General features: G+C 37.6%; 1 protein-coding gene across 1 annotated transcript in view; it reads left to right on the plus strand.

Annotated features, from left to right (window-relative positions):
* The window catches only part of LOC139141708 (polycomb protein EED-like), a 35,382-nt gene that overhangs the window by 5,788 nt on the left and 8,949 nt on the right, over window positions 1-20,645 (plus strand). The window contains exons 2-8 of the mRNA XM_070711316.1: window positions 7,434-7,748; window positions 8,115-8,240; window positions 14,014-14,095; window positions 17,989-18,080; window positions 18,480-18,613; window positions 18,785-18,890; window positions 19,566-19,724. Coding sequence (XP_070567417.1) covers window positions 7,434-7,748; window positions 8,115-8,240; window positions 14,014-14,095; window positions 17,989-18,080; window positions 18,480-18,613; window positions 18,785-18,890; window positions 19,566-19,724 — 1,014 coding nt within the window. The remainder of the gene's footprint in view (window positions 1-7,433; window positions 7,749-8,114; window positions 8,241-14,013; window positions 14,096-17,988; window positions 18,081-18,479; window positions 18,614-18,784; window positions 18,891-19,565; window positions 19,725-20,645) is intronic.

Here is a 20,645-nt window from a genome sequence, read left to right on the forward strand (position 1 = left end):
ACGAGAGTGTAACCCGTATGACCTACATAAAGTGATCGATACATCAACTTTTAAACATAACTTGTATGTATTAGCAAATTTACGATCATTGGTTCTGATCTGGCTACTCTGGATAACGAGATATGTCCGACCTAAACTGTGTTGCTCTTCAAAACGATCATATGGCCGGCCAAGCATGAATGCTTTCCTTGCAGTGTTCAACGTTTCGCTGGTATGGACGATAGACGTTGCAAACGCTTCAATTTAAGGGACTGCCCGATCATCCTGGGTTCATCAACTATAGTACTGGCGTTAAAAATCTGAGCGGCGACTAGCTTTTCACGATAACGCGGCGGCCGCGGCCGGAGCCGTGTGTTACATTCATCGATCGTACCACATGCGCACGGCTCCAATACACCATTGCCCCTACATCAGTCCTTTTTACCCAGCTTCCTATGCACCACCATATATGCCGTAGTGGGCAAAGGTCGAAGGGTAACTGAATCGTTTAACATGGCACACTATGACTGAGGTAATGACCTTCGGGGAGCTACGTAAATGTATGAACTAAGTGAACTCTGCGTGATCGACCGACCCATTCATAAAATGTTGCGCCCTTGGTGGCGCATCAAGGTAGAAATGAGGGCCATTCGAGATTTTTTGCGCAAATTGACTCTGCAATTAACCATGCAGTGTATTTTAGTTTAAGATGTCAAGTTAGGTAAGGATTTGAAAGGAATAGTCAAGTTCACCACAGTTTAACTTTATCTCTTGAGTCATCATCCTTGTGTAATTGGTTAAGTTTGTAAGTTGTTCCAGATGTGGATGCACCAGCTGTTCTGGAAGAAAACAATAATTACTTTTCCCTGTAGAGTTTCTGAGTTGATGATTGTATGTTGAAATTTCTCCATGTATCTGGTGTATGGGCAAAGTGTAAACATTGGTTGCATGTTATGTACAGTATTTCAGTCTATGTCAAATATTGCAAATGAAAAATCAAGAACAGTTTACTGTGTGCTTGTAAAAGATAACATATTTGTCAATACATAAACTGCCTTGCAGATTGATTTTCATAAAGATTATCACAGAAGAGGAAAAGGAAAAGAAACTAATCAAATTGCTGTAACATATTCACTCTCAGTGCCTGTATAGGCCTATACTTAACTATTTTATCATTACATTTAGCTGTTTGTTATATCTTTATCACTCTCCATGGGCCAAGGCACACTTGGGGTCAATGTCATCACTCTGTGCCAGTCTGTGTATGTCAGTCTGTCTGTATATGTATGTATGTCCATGTTTCATACAATTGTTGACTTGTTTTGATAACTATATGGGAGCGAACAGTGATGTTGTCACTATTTTTTGTATTACGGTATTATGCGATCTCGTTAACATTTCTGTTTCGAGTTTTAAAAGAAAAGCTAAAAGCATTTGCTTTTGAATTTTTACTTTGTCCTTGTTGTGCATGTCATTTGTTTTAACTTGCTTTCTTGTCCTGTAACATCATGTTATTTGTATTTTTTACTAAAATCCTCCTGTAAGTGCGGATGTATATGGTTTTTAACTGTATCATATCTGTGATGGAGTTCGAAATAAATAAATAAATAAATTATTAATAATAGCAAGAGTGTAAAAAATCAATGAATAAATTTATGATAATGAATAGGCTGAATGTGACAGTTATCGGACGACATCAGTTTTTGGACATTTAATAACATGCTGTTCTTTGTACTCACTTTGCTCCATATTGATAGCGTTTTACAACTCATGTGATATTAACTCTTTTCCTGCCAAGTCAGTGAAAATCCGCTCTAAATTCGGTGTAGCCAGAATCAGAGCACCGGTGGCCGTTTTCCTGCCAAGTGTGTTTAGGGGTCATCCGAGGACAGGGTTTCTGACAAGGAACACCATTTTCCCTCGAAATGGGTTCGCAGGGAGTCGAATTACAGGGAAGGGTGCAGAAACCTGTCCGCCAGTCCCCCACACCTGAGGGGGGGTCTGGATTTTTTTTACCGCTTTTGAGCGGACATGGCAGGAATGCATGGTGACGTTTTTCTACCAGAGTTTGATGTGTACTTCATGTGCTTGGCTCCCGGGCACTTTCCAGATTGCTGCCGAGCTTGACCAACTCAGCAATGCTAATCTAAAAGGCTACCGCGTAAAAACGACTTGGCAGATGGTGCCAATGGTGCGAGACAAAAGTCACGCATTCAGTTGTGATTAACTGAAAATGAGAAAATATTTTTGATAGGACAGCTTGACTTGTTCCTCCGATGGAACAGATATGAACAACTCGGCAATGCCATTATAAAGTGGCCGTGCCATTCAGTAGACGTGGCTTTGGATTATTTATTCCATTGTTCGCATTATTGGCTCTGGCTTGCAGGCAAACGTAACAGGTTGCCAAGGAGTTGGTTGCTACGTACACTTTAGTGTACAGAGATGTTTCCGCGGAGTGGACATGCGTAACGGCGAACGAGCTTTACTCCCGCTTACGTAAGCGTGAAACGGCAATAAAAGTGCACGTCCCCGGGGCAAACAAAGCCCAAGACCTTGTTATTTTTCCTTCACCACCCCACGGGCAGGTGCCCCTCTATACAGGCATGTAAAAATTTTTGAAGTCTAACGTGTTATGGAGGGCTAATCGTACCCCTGAAATGCAGTTTTTCCCACCAAATGCCAGGCAGGAAAGCGTGCAGGAGAGCCAATCTTCCGCAGGGGCCCAAAAGGGGGCAGGTTTCCACTGACTTGGCAGGATGGTGTGCAGGGTGGCTCGGCAGGAAAAGGGTTAAGTCAGGTGATACTGTAGCTGTGATATCTCTATGGTGCTAGTGGCAGCTATCGAACGTGCACGCTATCGAACGTGCACGCTAAGGTCAAGGGTCACCGCCAGAACCAACCCATAGGCCTTTTTGGTAGTTTACAACGACACCAATCAGTGTCGCTGATTTAGCTTGCGGAATAATAAAATAGATTCATCTTTGAATAAATCAACCTGTACCTACTGTGTCATTGACTATCTGTTACAACTCATCTCCTATTCCCTGCTAATAACTATCCCGACTGTGACAACATGTATTTTTGTTATGGTTGATTATGGCCCAGTGACGATCTAGAGTCTGCCGAGTGGCATTCCTGAGGACTTTGACCACAGTCTGCTTATTTGTCTAGCCTTGGAATACACTTGGTTTGTAGTAAAAGAGTCTTTTCTGTGAACATGAAGTCTTTATGTAGCTAAGCGAACATACATGACGGCATGGAACGAACCCGCACATGGCTGCAGCATTGCATAGTCTGTGCACGGCATGGCAGATCAACATCTGAGCGACGTTGATGCTGAAGACCCCCAGCTTATTATTTTTAGGTAACAGAGCATGCGCAACCCCCAACTTCTATGGAAAAGACTATCTGCAACTCACTTCAGCTGTACAGACTCCGCTGTAATTTTATGGAAACGTATGCAAATTTTGACACATTTTACGCAAATAAAACCCCACTTGTGTACGAAGTTTATGGCAAAAGACTCCCAAAGAAGTAACAAACATTACCGCTTTGCAACAGAACATCGGAGAACCATGGACATAAAACCATAGAAGCGAGACTGTCTATGGTAGTACACATAGTGAACAAGGTTACAAATTTCGAGTCGCCAATCTGGCAAATGCTTTGACTGTCTGAGTCGCCAATGAGTCAATCAATTCGCCATTTTGCTGTCTGGCAAGCGGTAGCGTGAACACTGCACTGCTGTCTAAATATATCAAAACTTTAAGAAATGTGACTTGGTCTCTTTTATAAAAATACATAGTTATTAGTTTTATCATAGTTATTGTCTTTGAAATCTCCTGTGCCAATGGCTGTTTCCTTTGTGAAGTAGTGTATGGCTTGCAGATGACCATTTTTGGTTTGCTTATAAGATAATAGTTGGTTACCATCAAAAGTACTTCAGGTTATGAGTGTCATTAACATAAGGTTATGGCACTCATTAACCCTTTTCCTGCCAAGTCCATATTTCACCATCAGGTCAAGATGGTTAAGGCGATAACAAAGGATTCAAAGTGTCAAAAATCTTACCATTCCGTTGTTTTCTATGGATTTTCGATTCTTGATATTTTGAAAATGCTCAAAAGCTTTCAACTCTCTCAATTGTAAGCCAATTTAGCTGATTTTTGGTAGGATTATTGAAGTCATAGTTGAGAATATAGATAAGCATGCGTTTCTAAACATTCCGGACCGTTTATGAGATATCGCCGTAAAACCCTTCAAAATTTCACAAAATGACACAGTAGATCTTTTCATGTTCAAAAATCGTTTGTTCCTGAACAGATAACCTAATCCATGCTAGGGGCTCTAAACAGATATCTCATGTGTTACATTCTGAAATTTTGGAAAATTTGATGCAAATTTGTAGGAGCTGAAACGTTTTAAAATAGAGCTGTGAAAATTTGTATATGTGTAACGTCACTGACCAATCGCGCGACAAACCTGCGTCTTTTGGTATCGTATGGTTCTGTACATCTTTATTATGCAAATAAAACCATGAAAACTTTGCATTTTGATTGATTTTTGAAGTTACCCTTAGCAACCGTTGCTTAGCAATTTGAATCCTTCGGTATCGCCTTAAAATTAATGAAACACAACGTATTCCATATGATGTATTTTAACATACATGTACTGTAATACTATACATTTGAAGGCATTGAAAACATAACACTGTAAAGTTGATTATTTTGGACAAAAGATGCTATAACATACCAAGCCAAGTTGGTGAAAATACGTCATGTTTTGGCTCAATACCGCTTTTTACTGACTTGGCTGATGGGGGGAAGTGATACAGTTATTACTGTCTGGCAGGAAAAGGGTTAAGGTAGAACACACCTCGGGGGCAGACTCTCAAACTTTTACAATTCTCTTCTGATATACTACATGTGGGAGTTCATTTTAAAGCTCTTGTTGAAAGAAAACTTTTCACCGGCTTAGTTTTTTGAAATTCGAAAATTTTTATTTTCCTCCACAGAGTTAACACAGGGATTGCGGTCATTTTGAATTTCTAATATCAGTAAATCTTGGGTAATTTGTTTCTCTAGTACCAAAATTTGCATGGTGAACCCCTATTTTTATTCTTATTTTGAAAGAGAATGATTGAAAGATTTCTTTAGGAAAGTTAGAGCAAAAGTTTAAGTCTTTCACTTTCGAGGTGCATTATACCTTAAAGTGTATGTCCCGCATAAATTCAAAGTTAATTTTGCTTAAAATGAGCCATGCTATATGATTTTGCCACGCCTACTTTATCAAATAACTGCATCACCCAAATGAAACGACGCGGTTAAATATTATTAAAATGCAATATGTTGTGCGACTTTGAAGTTAGCTGCCATTCGGGTCGTTTCGGAATTCGCGGGCATTGCCACCGGAAATGACGTAACTAATAGAATGTACGAGTGAGTGTGTTCACCTCGGCCATAGCGAATGCTTACGGCTGTGGCTTCAACATGGTGAGGAGTTACGCCTTTGGTGGCTGAAGTAACTGCAGCCATTGTCAGTTTATTGCATTTTAGGATGATATATTTGCCGCATTTGACAAAATTACAAGAAAGGGTCGGAAAAGAGGCATTCAGACAAGCGTTTTCTGCGGTGCACATTTTCGAGTGCCGTGACTTAGAATAAACGCGGTTCGGAAGCCAGATGTACGGTAAGATAGACTTTAATTCCTGGAGTTACTACATCGATTATGTAATCGCAATGCCGTACCAGTACGACCATTGTCACCAGAAAGCTTCGCGTGTATCATCATCAACTGTGGACAAGAGCGAGAACAGCAGCAAGACTGCGACAGGTTGCCCAAAACATGTCAAGGATGCGGGGGCCGCGGAGAAGTATGGCCGTGTTTACATCCCCCAAGACTGATCGGCCGATTCAGATGCTTTACGAAAGTGTTTGTAAATAAATAAATGAATACAAGTACTAGATCTCATGCATGTGTGACTCTATAATTAGTAACGTTAGGAGATATCTAATTTTATATTCCTAAAAAGTTTACGTATTGATTGACTGACTCTTTGCGAGACTGAACGATAGGTTGTACAGCACGGCGCTGCCAGTAAAAGTGACACAACGTGTAGCGAAGCAGTCGCGTTGTCGTCATCTGTTCCCTTCTGCTCGACTAAGTCTCCCCTAAAATATTTTAGCTTCTTTGAGAATTTCGCAGTCATGAAACAATGAACGTTGTGCTTTATATCGCTGACACTTCATCAAGAAAAAAACCTGCGGAAGTGCAGCTGATCACTCCGTCAGAAATGGCCAGCTGAGCCGCCCGGCCTCAGGTGCCAGTGTGCCCGATATTTACATCATGTCAATGATGTAAATGATTTACATCATTTTTCTCTTCCCGAGAATTTGGCTAGACATGTCTTTACGGTCACATATTTTAAAAGTGCCAATGTTCATGTGAGGTTTTATAACGCCAAACTGAAGATTTTGCGGCGAGAATACTACCTTGGTGTTTATGCTAACATGACCCTCGACCTGTTCCACTTCCAGCTGTTAATAGGAAAGATGTGTGTTATGAACGGTGGACAATTTTCAACTTGATCTCTACTACATTTATCTACAAGCGTCATGGCGTAATTCTAATTTTTATATACATATTTTGAACGAGGCAATTTGTGTTGAGAAGTAATAATAAGGTGGGATGGCAACTCCAGACTTATATTTATATTTGGTAGCTTGCGGTTGTGTGTACAGTAGTGCACTGGTGTGTTTGACTGTGGTCACGGTGGGCCTGTCACTGGTGCGACGGTCAACAAGAGTTCCGCTCTTGTTCTCGTTTAAGTTAAGGTTCCGACTGTTAAAATTTGCAGGCCTGTAAATTCTGAACAGCTTTGTCATATCTTCCGTGAAGATGACATTCTCAGTTGCGCCACTTTCACTCATGAAATTATCACTATCTCCATAGTCGATGCACGAAGTCAACACCACCCGTTCCATTAGTGACGTCACAGCTACTTACGCCAAAACGGGGCGAGCTCGGCAATTTCCGGAAAATGTCGCCATGATGGAAATCGAAAAGTGCAACTTTCCGTGTTTTCGTCGAAATAACATGATACAACCGTCTAAAACCACTCAAATAAGCTTCAGTTTGTGTGTAAATGTTTGTTTTATTAATACCAATTTCATTGACAACCAGAACTAGAGTATACACCCCAAGTCAAACGAAAAAGTCTCAAAATGTGGCAGGACTCACACTTTAACATAAGGTTATGGCATAATGTATTTGGTATATTACGCTGCAGTGCAAGTACTGGTGGTGTGAATGCACTCCAGTACAATTTAACTGTGATACATATGTAATAATGTGTCAGATCCACACACATACATTATTGACGTAAAGCTGAGTATAACATACATGTATTTTTTCACATTGGTTTTTATCCTCAATGTAAATGAATCTGTAGGATGTGGAAGAAGCAAGGAGCACAGCAAGTACATCAACTTTAGATGAAACCAACTCACGTTCAGATACCCCAACAACACTGGCAAGAAAATACCCCAGAGGAAAATGGAAAAATAAAAAATGTAAATTGCAGTATAAATGTACAAATTTTGTGAAAGAAGATCATGGGCAGCCGCTGTTTGGTGTTCAGTTCAACCATAACTGTCAAGAAGGTGACCGGCAGATATTCGCTAGTGTGGGAAGCAATAGAGTGACAATTTATGAAATTCAAGATGATGGAGGAATTAAGTTGTTGCAAAGCTATTGTGACCCAGATGTATCCTTGACAAGTTTCATTGAAAACCTGTGAATCAATGAATAGTGATACATGTTTCTACTGTTGTGCTATATTAGGTAGTCCTTTCATTCAAGGATGGCTTAGGCTGATGGTCGTCTGGTTCAATTTGCATACATGTTATGTGTGGATTATAGCGAAATAAAGGAAATGTCTGTAATTTCTTTAAAGTCCTATCAGTTAACACAAATCAAAGCTTTTCTCGAAATTGTGGAGTAACAAGCAAGTCATAGATTGTCTTGATATAGGCGATCTGAGATAACCTGCTGAAGTCTTGTCTTGTTGACTTTTTGTATAAAATTGTAAAATTGATTCATTAGTATTCCTTAGCATGGTCTTGTATTGCAGACAGATGAAAACTTTTATACATGTGCATGGACCATTGATGAAAATACCGGTGCCCCACTATTGGCTGTTGCTGGGTCCAGGGGAATAGTCCGCCTTGTAAGTCCTATAAGTTTACAGTGTGTAAAGGTGAGCTTAAGTCAAAATATACTTGCTTCTGGGATATCCTATTTTTTGCCCAATTGGAATCATATACGAGTCTGAACCAGGCATTTTCTGAAGAAGCAGAATCGTCTCAGATGAAGGGATTGTGATCTCATAATGAATAAACAAATGATCAATAACTAAAAATTACCTGAAAACCAGTATGTCATAAAAATCAAGTTTGTTTTTTTAAGTCATGGATTTTCTATGTGATAGCTTGTAAAATCAATGTCAGTACTTTTGCCAATCTATCCAAACTATTTTGTAGGTACAAATGTTGCTCCATAACTCTAAAGACAGTCAACAAAAGGTGAAGCTTCATTATTTCGGTCACTTCTGGAAAATGAAAAGATACAAAGTAAAAGCAATCTCTCTATGTATTAAAAGAATTGTTTTCTGCAATGACGTCAACCTTACTTATAAGTGGTAGAAGAGTTTGTTTAACACCAGGTTGAAATTTTTAGTCCCCACAGACACTGTCCGGGGGGACTTATAGGTTTGGTCATGTCCGTGCGTCCGTCCGTCCGTTCACGCAGATATCTCAGAGATGCCAGAAGCGATTTCATTCAAACATAGTACAAGGATTACTTCAAATGTCATAGATATGCACGTCAATTTGTTTTGTGATACGATCCAATATGGCTGCCCTGCGGCCATTTTTTAACGATTTTTTCATGTACAGAGCCATAACTCAGGCATATCTCAACTGATTTTATTCAAACTTGGTACAAGGATATTGACCTATCTCATACATATGTACTTCAAGTTGTTTTGTGATACGATCCAATATGGCTGCCGTGCGGCCATTTTGTTACGATTTTTTCATGTACAGAGCCATAACTCAGGAATATCTCAACCAATTTTATTCAAACTTGGTACAAGGACATTGACCTATCTCATACATATGCACGCCAGTTAGTGTTTTGATACGATCCAATATGGCCACCGTGTGGCCATTTTGTTACATTTTTTTGATGTCCGGAACCATGACTCAGACATGAATCAAGTGAATTTATTCAAAGTTGGTACAAGGAGATTGACCAATGTCATACATATGCACGTTAATTTGCTTTGTGATATGATCCAATATGGCTGCTGTGCGGCCATTTTGTTATGAGTTTTTTGCTCATACACAAAGCCATAACTCAGGCATATCTCAACAGATTTTATTAGCTCCCATAGCCATATGTATATATGGCAATGGAAGCTATTCTTATAGGCTAGGGAAATGTCTGTATGTCTGTATGTCTGTATGTCTGTCCGTCAACATCAAAAACTCCAAAACCGCTGAACATTTCATCTTGATATTTGGTGTGTACATGGATGATGGGCTGTAGATGAGATTTTGTTCAAATGAAGTTGTCATTGCCAAAAATATGCAAATTAAGTGAAAAAATGTAAACAGTCAAATTGAACAACTCAATAACCACTGAGCAGATTACATGCAAAATTAGCATGTAAGTACTTTAGGCTGACATGAAATGATTGTGCACATCTTGGGTCAATTTCTTGGACTTGCTATTTTTCATGAATTTTTTTGTAATTTTCTCCCATTTTTGGTCAAAAAATCTTCTCTGAAACCACAAGTCCGATTGATTTGAAACTTGGTATGGAAGTGCATAGGAGTGACTTTTCCCAAATTTGGGCAAATCGTGGTGAAATTTGCATATTTTTAGTTTACACGTCCATAGACTCCCATGTATAAGGCAGATCTCCATAGACTCCCATGTATAAGGCCCCAAAAATAAAAATTTAGTTTCTCATCGTATTCATATTGCAAAAAGGATGCAGTGACACAATTTTTAGTCCCCACGGATGAAGTCCAGTGGGCTTATAGATCGGGTCATGTCCGTCTGTTCGTCCATCCGTGAGTCCATCCGTTCACGCAGATATCTCGGATATTTTGACAAAATGTCATGTGACCTTGATGACCTTTGACCTCAAATATACATATTTGTCCATAACTCAGTAACCACAAGTGCTACACCCTTCATATATGGTATGATGGGACACCTTATGACGCCACATATTGTACCTCATTAATTATGCACATATCTAATTTTGAGCGAGCCAATAGAGCTAGAGGTCTGATTTTTGGTATATAGGGATAACTTAGCAAAACAATTTTTTTGACAAAATGTCACGTGACCTCAGTGACCTTTGACCTCAAATATACATATTTGTCCATAACTCAGTAACCACAAGTGCTACAGCCTTCATGTATGGTATCATGGGACACCTTATGATGCCACATATTGCAACTCATTAATTATGCGCATATCTAATTTTGAGCGAGCCAATAGAGCTAGAGGTCTGATTTTTGGTATATAGGGATAACTTAGCAATGCAATTTTTTTTGACAAAATGTCACGTGACCTCGGTGACCTTTGACCTCAAATATACACATTTGTCTATAACTCGGTAACCACAAGTGCTACAGCCTTCATGTATGGTATGATGGGACACCTTATGACGCCACATATTGTACCTCATTTATTATGCACATATCTAATTTTGAGCGAGCCAATAAAGCTAGAGGTCTGATTTTTGGTATATGGGGAAAACTCAGCAATACATTTTTTTGACAAAATGTAACGTGACCTCGGTGACCTTTGACCCCAAATATACATATTTGTCTTTAACTCAGTCACCACAAGTGCTACACCCTTCATATATGGTATGATGGGACACTTATGACTCCACATATTGTACCTCTTTAATTATGCGCATATCTAATTTGAGCGAGCCAATAGAGCTAGAGGTCAGATTTTTGGTATACAGGGATAACTTAGCAATACAATTTTTTTGACAAAATGTCACGTGACCTTGGTGACCTTTGACCTCAAATATACATATTTGTCCATAACTCAGTAACCACAAGTGCTACAGCCTTCATGTATGGTATGATGGGACACCTTATGACGCCACATATTGTACCTCATTAATTATGCACATATCTAATTTTGAGCGAGCCAATAGAGCTAGAGGTCTGATTTTTGGTATATAGGGATAACTTAGCAATACAATTTTTTTGACCAAATGTCATGTGACCTCGGTGACCTTTGACCTCAAATATACATACTTGTCCATAACTCAGTAACCACAAGTGTTACACCCTTCATATTTGGTATGATTGGACACCTTATGACACCACATACTGTACCTCAATAATTATGCACATATCTCATTCTGAGCAAGCCAATAGAGCTGGATGTCTGATTTTTGGTATATAGGGATAACTATAGGAGAGAAATTTTTTGATTAAATGTCATGTGACCTCGATGACCTTTTACCTAAAATATATGTTTATGTCAATAAATAAGTAACCACAAGTGCTATGTCCTTTGTATTTAGTAGGATGGGAGACCTTATGACAACACACGCTTTACCTCATTAATTATGTACACATCTAATTCTGGGCAAGCGAATAGAGCTAGAGATCTGATTTTTTGGCATATAGGGATTAATTAGCCATATAATTTTTTTCTTCAAAATGTCATGTGACCTCGATGCCTTTGACCTTGATTATACATATATATGCATATCTCAGTAACCACAAGTTCTATACCCTCCAATTTTGATAGGATATTAGACCTTAAGATGTCTCATCTTGTACCTCATTTATAATGCGCATATGTATTTCTTGGCTGGCCAATACTGCTAGAGGTCTGATCTATTTTCCCGATTTAGAACCATAACTTAGACATGCCTCATGTGTTTCAAATTGGGAACAACGACATAGACCTATGTGCCCATAGATCTGAACATATACACTCCAGTGATCTTCTTAATGACCACATTTTCCTGCCCATCAAGACTAATACTCCTATTACAAGTGGGGACTATGTCATTGTAAATGACTTGTTGAGTTAATGGTTGTATCACAGTATTCGATATATCTAATTCTGTATTTTTTCCATTTTATATTCTGAATAAATACATTAAACATATTTCACTGTCTCCAGTACATTACATTTAAGTATTTTCACTTCATGCACTTTATCCTTTTCACACATGTTCAAATATCTGACCAGAGAACAAACACTAAATAGTCCAGGATGGGAGCTACAGTGTCATTGACGCTATTTTTCAAAGTTGGTACAAGGACATTGACCTATGTCATACATATACACATTGATTTGTTTTGTGATACTATCCAATCTGGCCGCCATGAGGCCATTTTATTACGATTTTTTCATGTCCTGAACCATAACTCAGACATGTATCAAGCAAATTTATTCAAAAGTATTTTTATCACAGACCTAATGAAGAGGTCTCTATCCTCTCTGAGGACCTGTAATCAAAGTACCCATTAACAAGTGGGGACTGTGTCATCAACGATGACTCGTTAAATGGAAGAAATATTCTGAAATTCTAGACTCTATATTTTGAAATAGACCCCTCAAAAATATGAGAATTGAATAATATATGGTAATATTACCTTCCAGTTGGCGAGAGAAGCTACTGTAGCTACACTGTATAGGGGTAGTATGTCTGTATGTTGTTCTGTCCATCTACTGAGTTTTCTCAGAAAGGGTGGCACTTATCAGCTGGAAATTCGGTTTGTATTTTGGTCAAGGACAGAATTTGTAAGATTTTAATGTCATTGCTCAAAAATATGCAAATTAGCTAAATAAATGCAGAAATGAACAAAAATTTAAATGTAAAACCTACCCAACCAAGACCTTTGAAATATTGCAAATTTAATCCTACTGAGTTGCAGATGTCAGTTTCATAAAGCCAAGTTGATCGCATGATAATTCATTTAAATGAGCAAAATAAATTTAAACATTGGACAAAAATCTTAAACTTAAAAAGCCCTTGCTCTTTGGACTTTGAAATTTTGTGCAACTCAACAAAAATTATACCAAAAATATTGTAAAAAATCACCAGCTAAAAAATCTTTTTTCTGTTATTTTAATTGCTTCCAGTATGAAATGCAAGTTTAGAATGACTGATATCCAAATGAGTAATATATGAAAAATGGCCAAAAATTACAAACTTAAAAACTACTGGCCCTTGGGCATTTGAATTTCAAAACTATACTTCTAATGTATTGCAATTTTAAGTTTGTGCAAACAGTGTTGATAACATTACTATTATACAAATTAGCAAAATTTTTTAAAAGATGATCAAAAATACTGCAGCCAAAAATTTTCATTTCTATGACGGTAAACTTGAGAGAGATGTTCTCATTTGCATTTAGATACGTGTTTGTTCAACTAAAGTTGGACAGATGACTGATACTCATTTGAGCAAATAAATATGAAAAATGGTCATAAATTGCAAATTAATGAACTACCCGCCATTTCTCTTTGATGCAAGTTTGAGATTATTCAAATCAAATTTACCAGTGGGCAAATTAAAACATGAAAAAGAGTCAAAATAGACAAAATACTACACTAAATTAAGTACTCGCTCTTTGGTTTCATTATTTGCTAAAGATGTCAGTAATCTACAAGTTTGTTTGAACAAAGTTCTTGGAAGGTTTCACATGCCAATGAGAAAAAACCTCATAGACTATTTAATTGCACTGCTACTATCATGGTAAGAATCTTCTCATTGGAGAGCTTTCTGAGCGTATTAACAAGTGAAAAATGATGTAATTTCTCCAAAATATTTGTGAGTATTTTTACATATTATTCAACTGGAAGTGCACTGCTATTTAATGGCAGTATTTCTCGACTTCTTTCAGTGCTTGGAAAAAGGAAGGCATTTATGTTGTCCTTATTTAAATCAAGTTTACTCTTTTATTCAGCACTACATAGGTCATGGTAATGCTGTTAATGAGCTCAAGTTTCATCCCCATGATCAGAATCTACTCCTATCAGTTAGTAAAGGTAAGTAAAATCTAAGGCACATTATGATACCGATTCCAACACTGGTGTTTTATACTTTTACATCTGTATCATAAAGAAGAATAAAGCGATTTAGGACCATTTTCTTGTTAGCTCACATTTGTTATGTGTTTTTATACCAAAAAGAATTATACGGTTGGCAACGGTGTGTCTGTATATCTGTCCATACCAAAGACAAGAAAAACACTGCACCTACCATCTTATTTGGTGTAGAGGTTCACCCTGGATGGATTTCTGACTTTATATAACACCATGAATGTCACGTGTATCAGAAGTTGTTAGTCCCCATGGACACTGTCCGGGGGGACTTGTAGGTTTCGTCATGTCCGTGTTTCTGTCCGTCCGTCCGTCCATTCATGCAGATATCTCAGAGATGCCTTGAGCGATTTCATTCAAACTTTATACAAAGATTACTCCTTATGTCACACATATGCACATTGATTTGTTTTGTGATCCGATCCAAAATAATAGTGTGGCGGCCATTTTATTAAAAAAGCAGGAACTGTGTCATTGACAATAACTTTTTTAAAAAGAGTTCTATTTGTAGAGCATCTGCACTAAATTTCAATTAATTGCTAATTTGCATATTTGATGAACTTTCATAATTACTATGATATGTCTAGAAACACTATCAAGTTTGATGAAATATGGCATAGATGTTGTCCATTTGGTGATTTAATAGTGTGCATAGACATGTAGAAGTATCATGTCAATTAACTGCTGATTTGCATATTTAATGAATTTTTATAATTAGGCTGATATGTCGAGAAACAGTTCATCAAATTTCATGAAACTTGGTACAGATGTTGAGCTCACATTGCTGTAATATTGAACAAAGACGCCGTGTGGTGTCATGTTATTAACTGAACTTAGATTGATATGTCCAGAAACATCTCATCAACTTTGATGAAATTTTGTACAGATATTGATCTTACAATACTGTAATACAATTCATTGACCAGGGCTCGAATTTAACATTTGAATGAAGACATTTATCAGTGCTGTTCAATAAATGGCTAATTTGCATATAGGCTGTGTCCAGAAATACTGCATCAAATTTGGTGAAACTTGGTATAGGTGTAGTAGTATCATGTCAGTTAACTGCTGTTTTGCATATTGAATGAATTTTTGTAATTAGGCTGATATGTCGGGAAACAGTTCATCAAATTTCGTGAAACTTGGTACAGATGTGTAGCTCAGATTGCTGTAATATTGAACAAAGACGCCGTGTGGTGTCATGTTAATTAACTGAACTTAGATTGATATGTCCAGAAACATCTCATCAACTTTGATGAAATTTTGTACAGATATTGATCTTACAATACTGTAATACAATTCATTGACCAGGGCTCGAAATTAACATTTTATCCTGGTAGTCATTTTGACCACCACATTTTAAATTTGGTGGTCATTTTAAGGAAACTGGTAGTCAATATTTTTTTTTGAACATATTATCAGGCTTTTTGTATTCACGAAACGAGAGGTCAATGTTATGGTGGGAATCTTTGAACATGGCTGTACCCAAAATGTACATGTCTGTATAGTGGATAAAAAAAAATAATACCTATGTTGGAAAAAAAAAACCGATAATGATTTTGCCAACAACTTCTCATCTACTGACTCGTGCTTTATTGGAACCAAATAACATGCAAATAGGTGGCACAATTCGTTCATGTTGTCTATCTTGCAATCGTATTTTATACTTGCCAGAGTTCCAAAGTGATCGCTGCGTTGTCTGTTTTGTAATGATAAGTAGAAGGATTTTGAAATTGTTTTTTTTTCCGTTGTGAGAAATATATGCATAAATGTTGCAAAATGAAATTTTGTTTATTAGCACCTGTGAAGGCCCTGCGCCACAAAAAGGAACAAAACGTTGTGTATAAATTTCTTCAAGGCCGATTGCAATGTTGCATTGATGAAACGGTACCCTCGCCATCAGACAAACCGGCAACCGCTGAAATACTAAATTTTTTCCATGGTGGTCAAAATGACCACCAGTTACAGAATTTGGAGGTCAAGCGTGGAAAAATGGTGGTCATTTGACGCAAGACCACCGCTAATTTCGAGCCCTGTTGACACTTTGTGGTATTGTGTATGAAATGTGGTATACATGATAATCTTTCAGTATCATGATAGAATGCAAAAATGTTTGGCAACATCCAGTTGATTTATTAGTCCCCACGGACACCGTCCGGGGGGACTTATAGGTTTGGTCATGTCCGTGCGTGCGTGCGTACGTGCGTCCGTCCGTCCGTTCACGCAGATATCTCAGAGATGCCTGAAGCGATTTCATTCAAACTTGGTACAAGGATTACTTCATATGTCATACAGATGCACGTCAATTTGTTTTGTGATACGATCCAATATGGCTGCCAGGCGGCCATTTTATTACGATTTTTTCATGTACAGAGCCATAATTCAGGCATGTTTCAACTGATTTTATTCAAAGCTGGTACAAGGACATTGACTAATGTCATAGATATGCACGTCAATTCTTTTTGTGATACGATCCAATATGGCCGCCGTGCGGCCATTTTGTTACGATTTTTTCATGTACAGAGCCATAACTCAGGCATATCTCAACCGATTTTATTCAAAATTGGTACATGGACATTGACTTATGTCATACATATGCACGTCAATTTGTTTTGTTATAAAATCCAATATGGCTGCCAGGTGACCATTTTATTACGATTTTTTCATGTACAGAGCCATTACTCAGGCATATCTCAACCGATTTTATTCAAAATTGGTACAAGGACATTGACTTATGTCATACATATGCACGTCAATTTGTTTTGTGATAAGATCCAATATGGCTGCCAGGCGGCCATTTTATTACAATTTTTTCATGTACAGAGCCATTACTCAGGCATGTTTTTACAGATTTTATTCAAAGTTTATACAAGGTCATTGACCAATGTCATAGCTATGCACATGTTTGTTTTGTGATACGATCCAATATGGCCGCCATGCGGCCATTTTGTTACGATTTTTTCATGTACAGAGCCATAACTCAGGCATATCTCAACCAATTTTATTCAAACTTGGTACAAGGACATCGACCTATGTCATACACATGCACATTGACTTGTTTTGTGATACAATCCAATATGGCCGCCGTGTGGCCATTTTATTACGTTTTTTCATGTCCAGAACCATAACTCAGACAGGTATCAAGCAAATTTATTCAAAGTTGGTACAAGGAGATTGACCAATGTCATACATATGCATGTAAATTTGTTTTGTGATACGATCCAATATGGCTGCTGTGCGGCCATTTTGTTATGATTTTTTCATGTACAAAGCCATAACTCCGGCATATTTCAACCGATTTTAATCAAAGTTGGTACAAGGACATTGACCTATGTCATACATATGCACATTGATTTGTTTTGTGATTCGATCCAATATGGCCACCATGTGACCATTTTATTACGATATTTTCATGTCCTGAACTACAACTCAGACATGTATCAAGCGAATTTATTCAAAAGTATTTTTATCACAGACCTAATGAAGAGGACTCTATCCTCTCTGAGGACCTGTAATCAAAGCACCCATTAACAAGTGGGGACTGTGTCATCAACGATGACTTGTTACTAGTTGACTGATTTATTGACCTTTTGTAATTAGGGTGGCAGCCCACATTCATTTTACGTTTTCACCACCACAGAACTCATCACCCAATTAATGAACCATCTATTTGATGAACCACCCAATTAATGAACTCTATCCTCTATCCTTGTAATCAAAGTACCCATTAAACAAGTAGTGGGGACTGTGTCATCAACAATGACTTGTTTTCCAACTTGTTTGAGGTGACTGTCTGATTTAATTAGTAGAAAGACAATACCTGTAATTTCTCATCACAGACCATGCTCTCAGACTTTGGAACATCAAAACAGACACTTGTGTGCTTATCCTTGGTGGTATAGATGGCCATAGAGATGAAGTGTTAAGTGCAGTAAGTTACCACCAACATGATGTCCTTCAGTGTTGAAGTGTTTAGTTAGGTACTTTTGACCGTACAGCAAGCCAAAAATTGCTGAGGAACGTCTTCTAAAACTGTATCATATGAAAAAGATGAAAATCCATCTCATTTTATGTTCAGGTATTTTCCACAGCTATTTGTACATTGTATTTTTGCTTGCTCTATAGGTCTCAGAATCTAGTAGTTTCCTGCCACACGCTATGCAACTTTGAACAATGTGTTCCAATATCAATTATCAAGATACCTGCAGAGTTACTATTATGACAGTGACAAATTTATTTGAAAGCAACTATCACTTTTGAGTTCACACCTGCTTCTCAAAACTTAAAAACAGCTCTTGGTAATGAAATTTTAATTTCTACACCTATGTAGGACTTTGATTTAGATGGGAAACGAATCATGTCCTGTGGTATGGATCATTCACTGAAAATGTGGAACTTTGCTACTGATTCTATAAAAGATGCAATCCAGAGATCCTATGAGTACAGCCATTCTAAGACTGACAAGTAAGTAACCTTCCTCTTGCATTGTACTGGCATGTCATTTGATTGTCACAGTACATTGTTTGGTTGAAAGAGAAGTAGATACATACCACTCTTGATGATGCAGATTGCTAGTACTAGTAGTAGCGTTACAATGTTACTGACATTTCTGTCGGTGTCTTTATTTCTTTGAAGGCCTTTCCTCTCACACCATGTTCACTATCCAGATTTCTCAACTAGAGATATTCATCGGAACTATGTAGACTGTGTCAGATGGCTTGGAAATTTTGTTCTCTCAAAGGTAATTGTCTTTAAATTATTCCTTTCCAATATATGCACACTTTAGTATAAGTTGTGGCTGACAGTACAGTAACATAGAATATATCACTTGTTCTCAAGAGAGGATGATTCATTTCTATCAAATGATGTTATGTTATATCCAATCATGTGCATATTTCCAGCTGACTGGCAACATGCGTGAACCATGTGCACAGCACTGTGCAGATGACAACGTTAATTGCTTTACCCATCGATTGGTAATGACAATGTCATGGATCACGTCAAGATCACATGATTGATATTGAAGAATATGATCTTGTGAATTTTTTCAGTTCAACAAATGATGTTGTTTATACCATTATGTCTGAGTTACACTTAATTATGCTACATGTGATTTCTCTCATACTTTGCTCGTGTTACTACTTGATATTGGGTTGTTCAGGGGTCAATTTCTCAGTTTAGCGTTCTGATATAAATGTTGTCTGCAATGCCATGTCCTGCTGCCACTTGTTATAGCTTGGCCAGCCTGTAGGTACTAGGTGGCCAACAAACTATCTTCATGAAATACCAGTTTATCGTTGACGTAGCATTGAGAAGACTCTTTGGACTTCCACCACTTACGAGATGATATTTATAAAATTGATACTACAGTTTGTGTTGTAAAGTAAAATCTGTTTGAAATTTGTGTTAACAACAGTCATGTGAAAATTGTATTGTTTGCTGGAAACCTGGATCCATTGGAGATTCCCTGGATGAAATTTCCCCATCAGAGACTAATGTAACAGTTCTACATAAGTTTGAATACACACAGTGCGATATCTGGTACATGAGATTCACAATGGACTACTGGCAAAAGGTAGGTCATAGTTCATGCATTGTGGCAAGTTGCTGAAATCTAGCTTTTAAATCATGAAAGTGCTGATGATAATCATGCATTAAAGGGACTAAGTCAACCATTTTTCATGAATTTTGTTTGATACAAGATACAACTAACATTATTTGACACGTTGAAAGATAATGAATGGGTGACCATGCATATATTCGATCGTGGTTTTAGACACGATAAATTACATGAATGAAACCATCTAGAGAATGAATAAATGGTCATGACCATTTATTCATTCTCACAATGGTTTCTTCTATCGTGTCTAAAACCGGAGTCAAATATATGCATGCACCCACCCATAATCTTTCAACATCTGTATAGTAGGTATACTTTGCTGCTTAATCCAACAAGATCAGGTTACTAATCACAAACTCTTACATCATTCTGTAGATGTAAATATGACAATTTTGTATGAAAAAACAATGCTTGGAAATTTGGTGTGAAAGGTTTCTCTTTCTTTCTATTGTCATATTGTAAATTTATGGAATTGTTTGTCTGTGTAAGTCAAGTAATGGCTGCTGTACAAATTCCTGGTTTGATGCTTTTACAGCAACAGTCACCGAAGGTGGACAGTTGGGTATACATTACTTGCTTGCTGACTTGTTTCTGCACTCATATGAGGCAGAATTTATCTAGAACTGAATCAAACAGCAAAAGGTCTCTGTAGCTAGAACTTTCAACTTAACATTTAGATACATAGACATTGTTATTTCAATGAATAACTCCAAATTCAGTGACTATCTCACTATGATTTATCCTCCAGAATCGGAGATTTAAGAAACTAGAGAAATGGCCTCTTCTGCTCCATATCTGGATATTTTCCTTGAATTTGACTGTAATGGTCACCTTTCTACTAGGCCATATGACAAGAGAGAGATGATTTCAACTTTA

This window comes from Ptychodera flava, chromosome 10, assembly GCF_041260155.1.
Source record: "Ptychodera flava strain L36383 chromosome 10, AS_Pfla_20210202, whole genome shotgun sequence".
NCBI lineage: Eukaryota > Metazoa > Hemichordata > Enteropneusta > Ptychoderidae > Ptychodera > Ptychodera flava.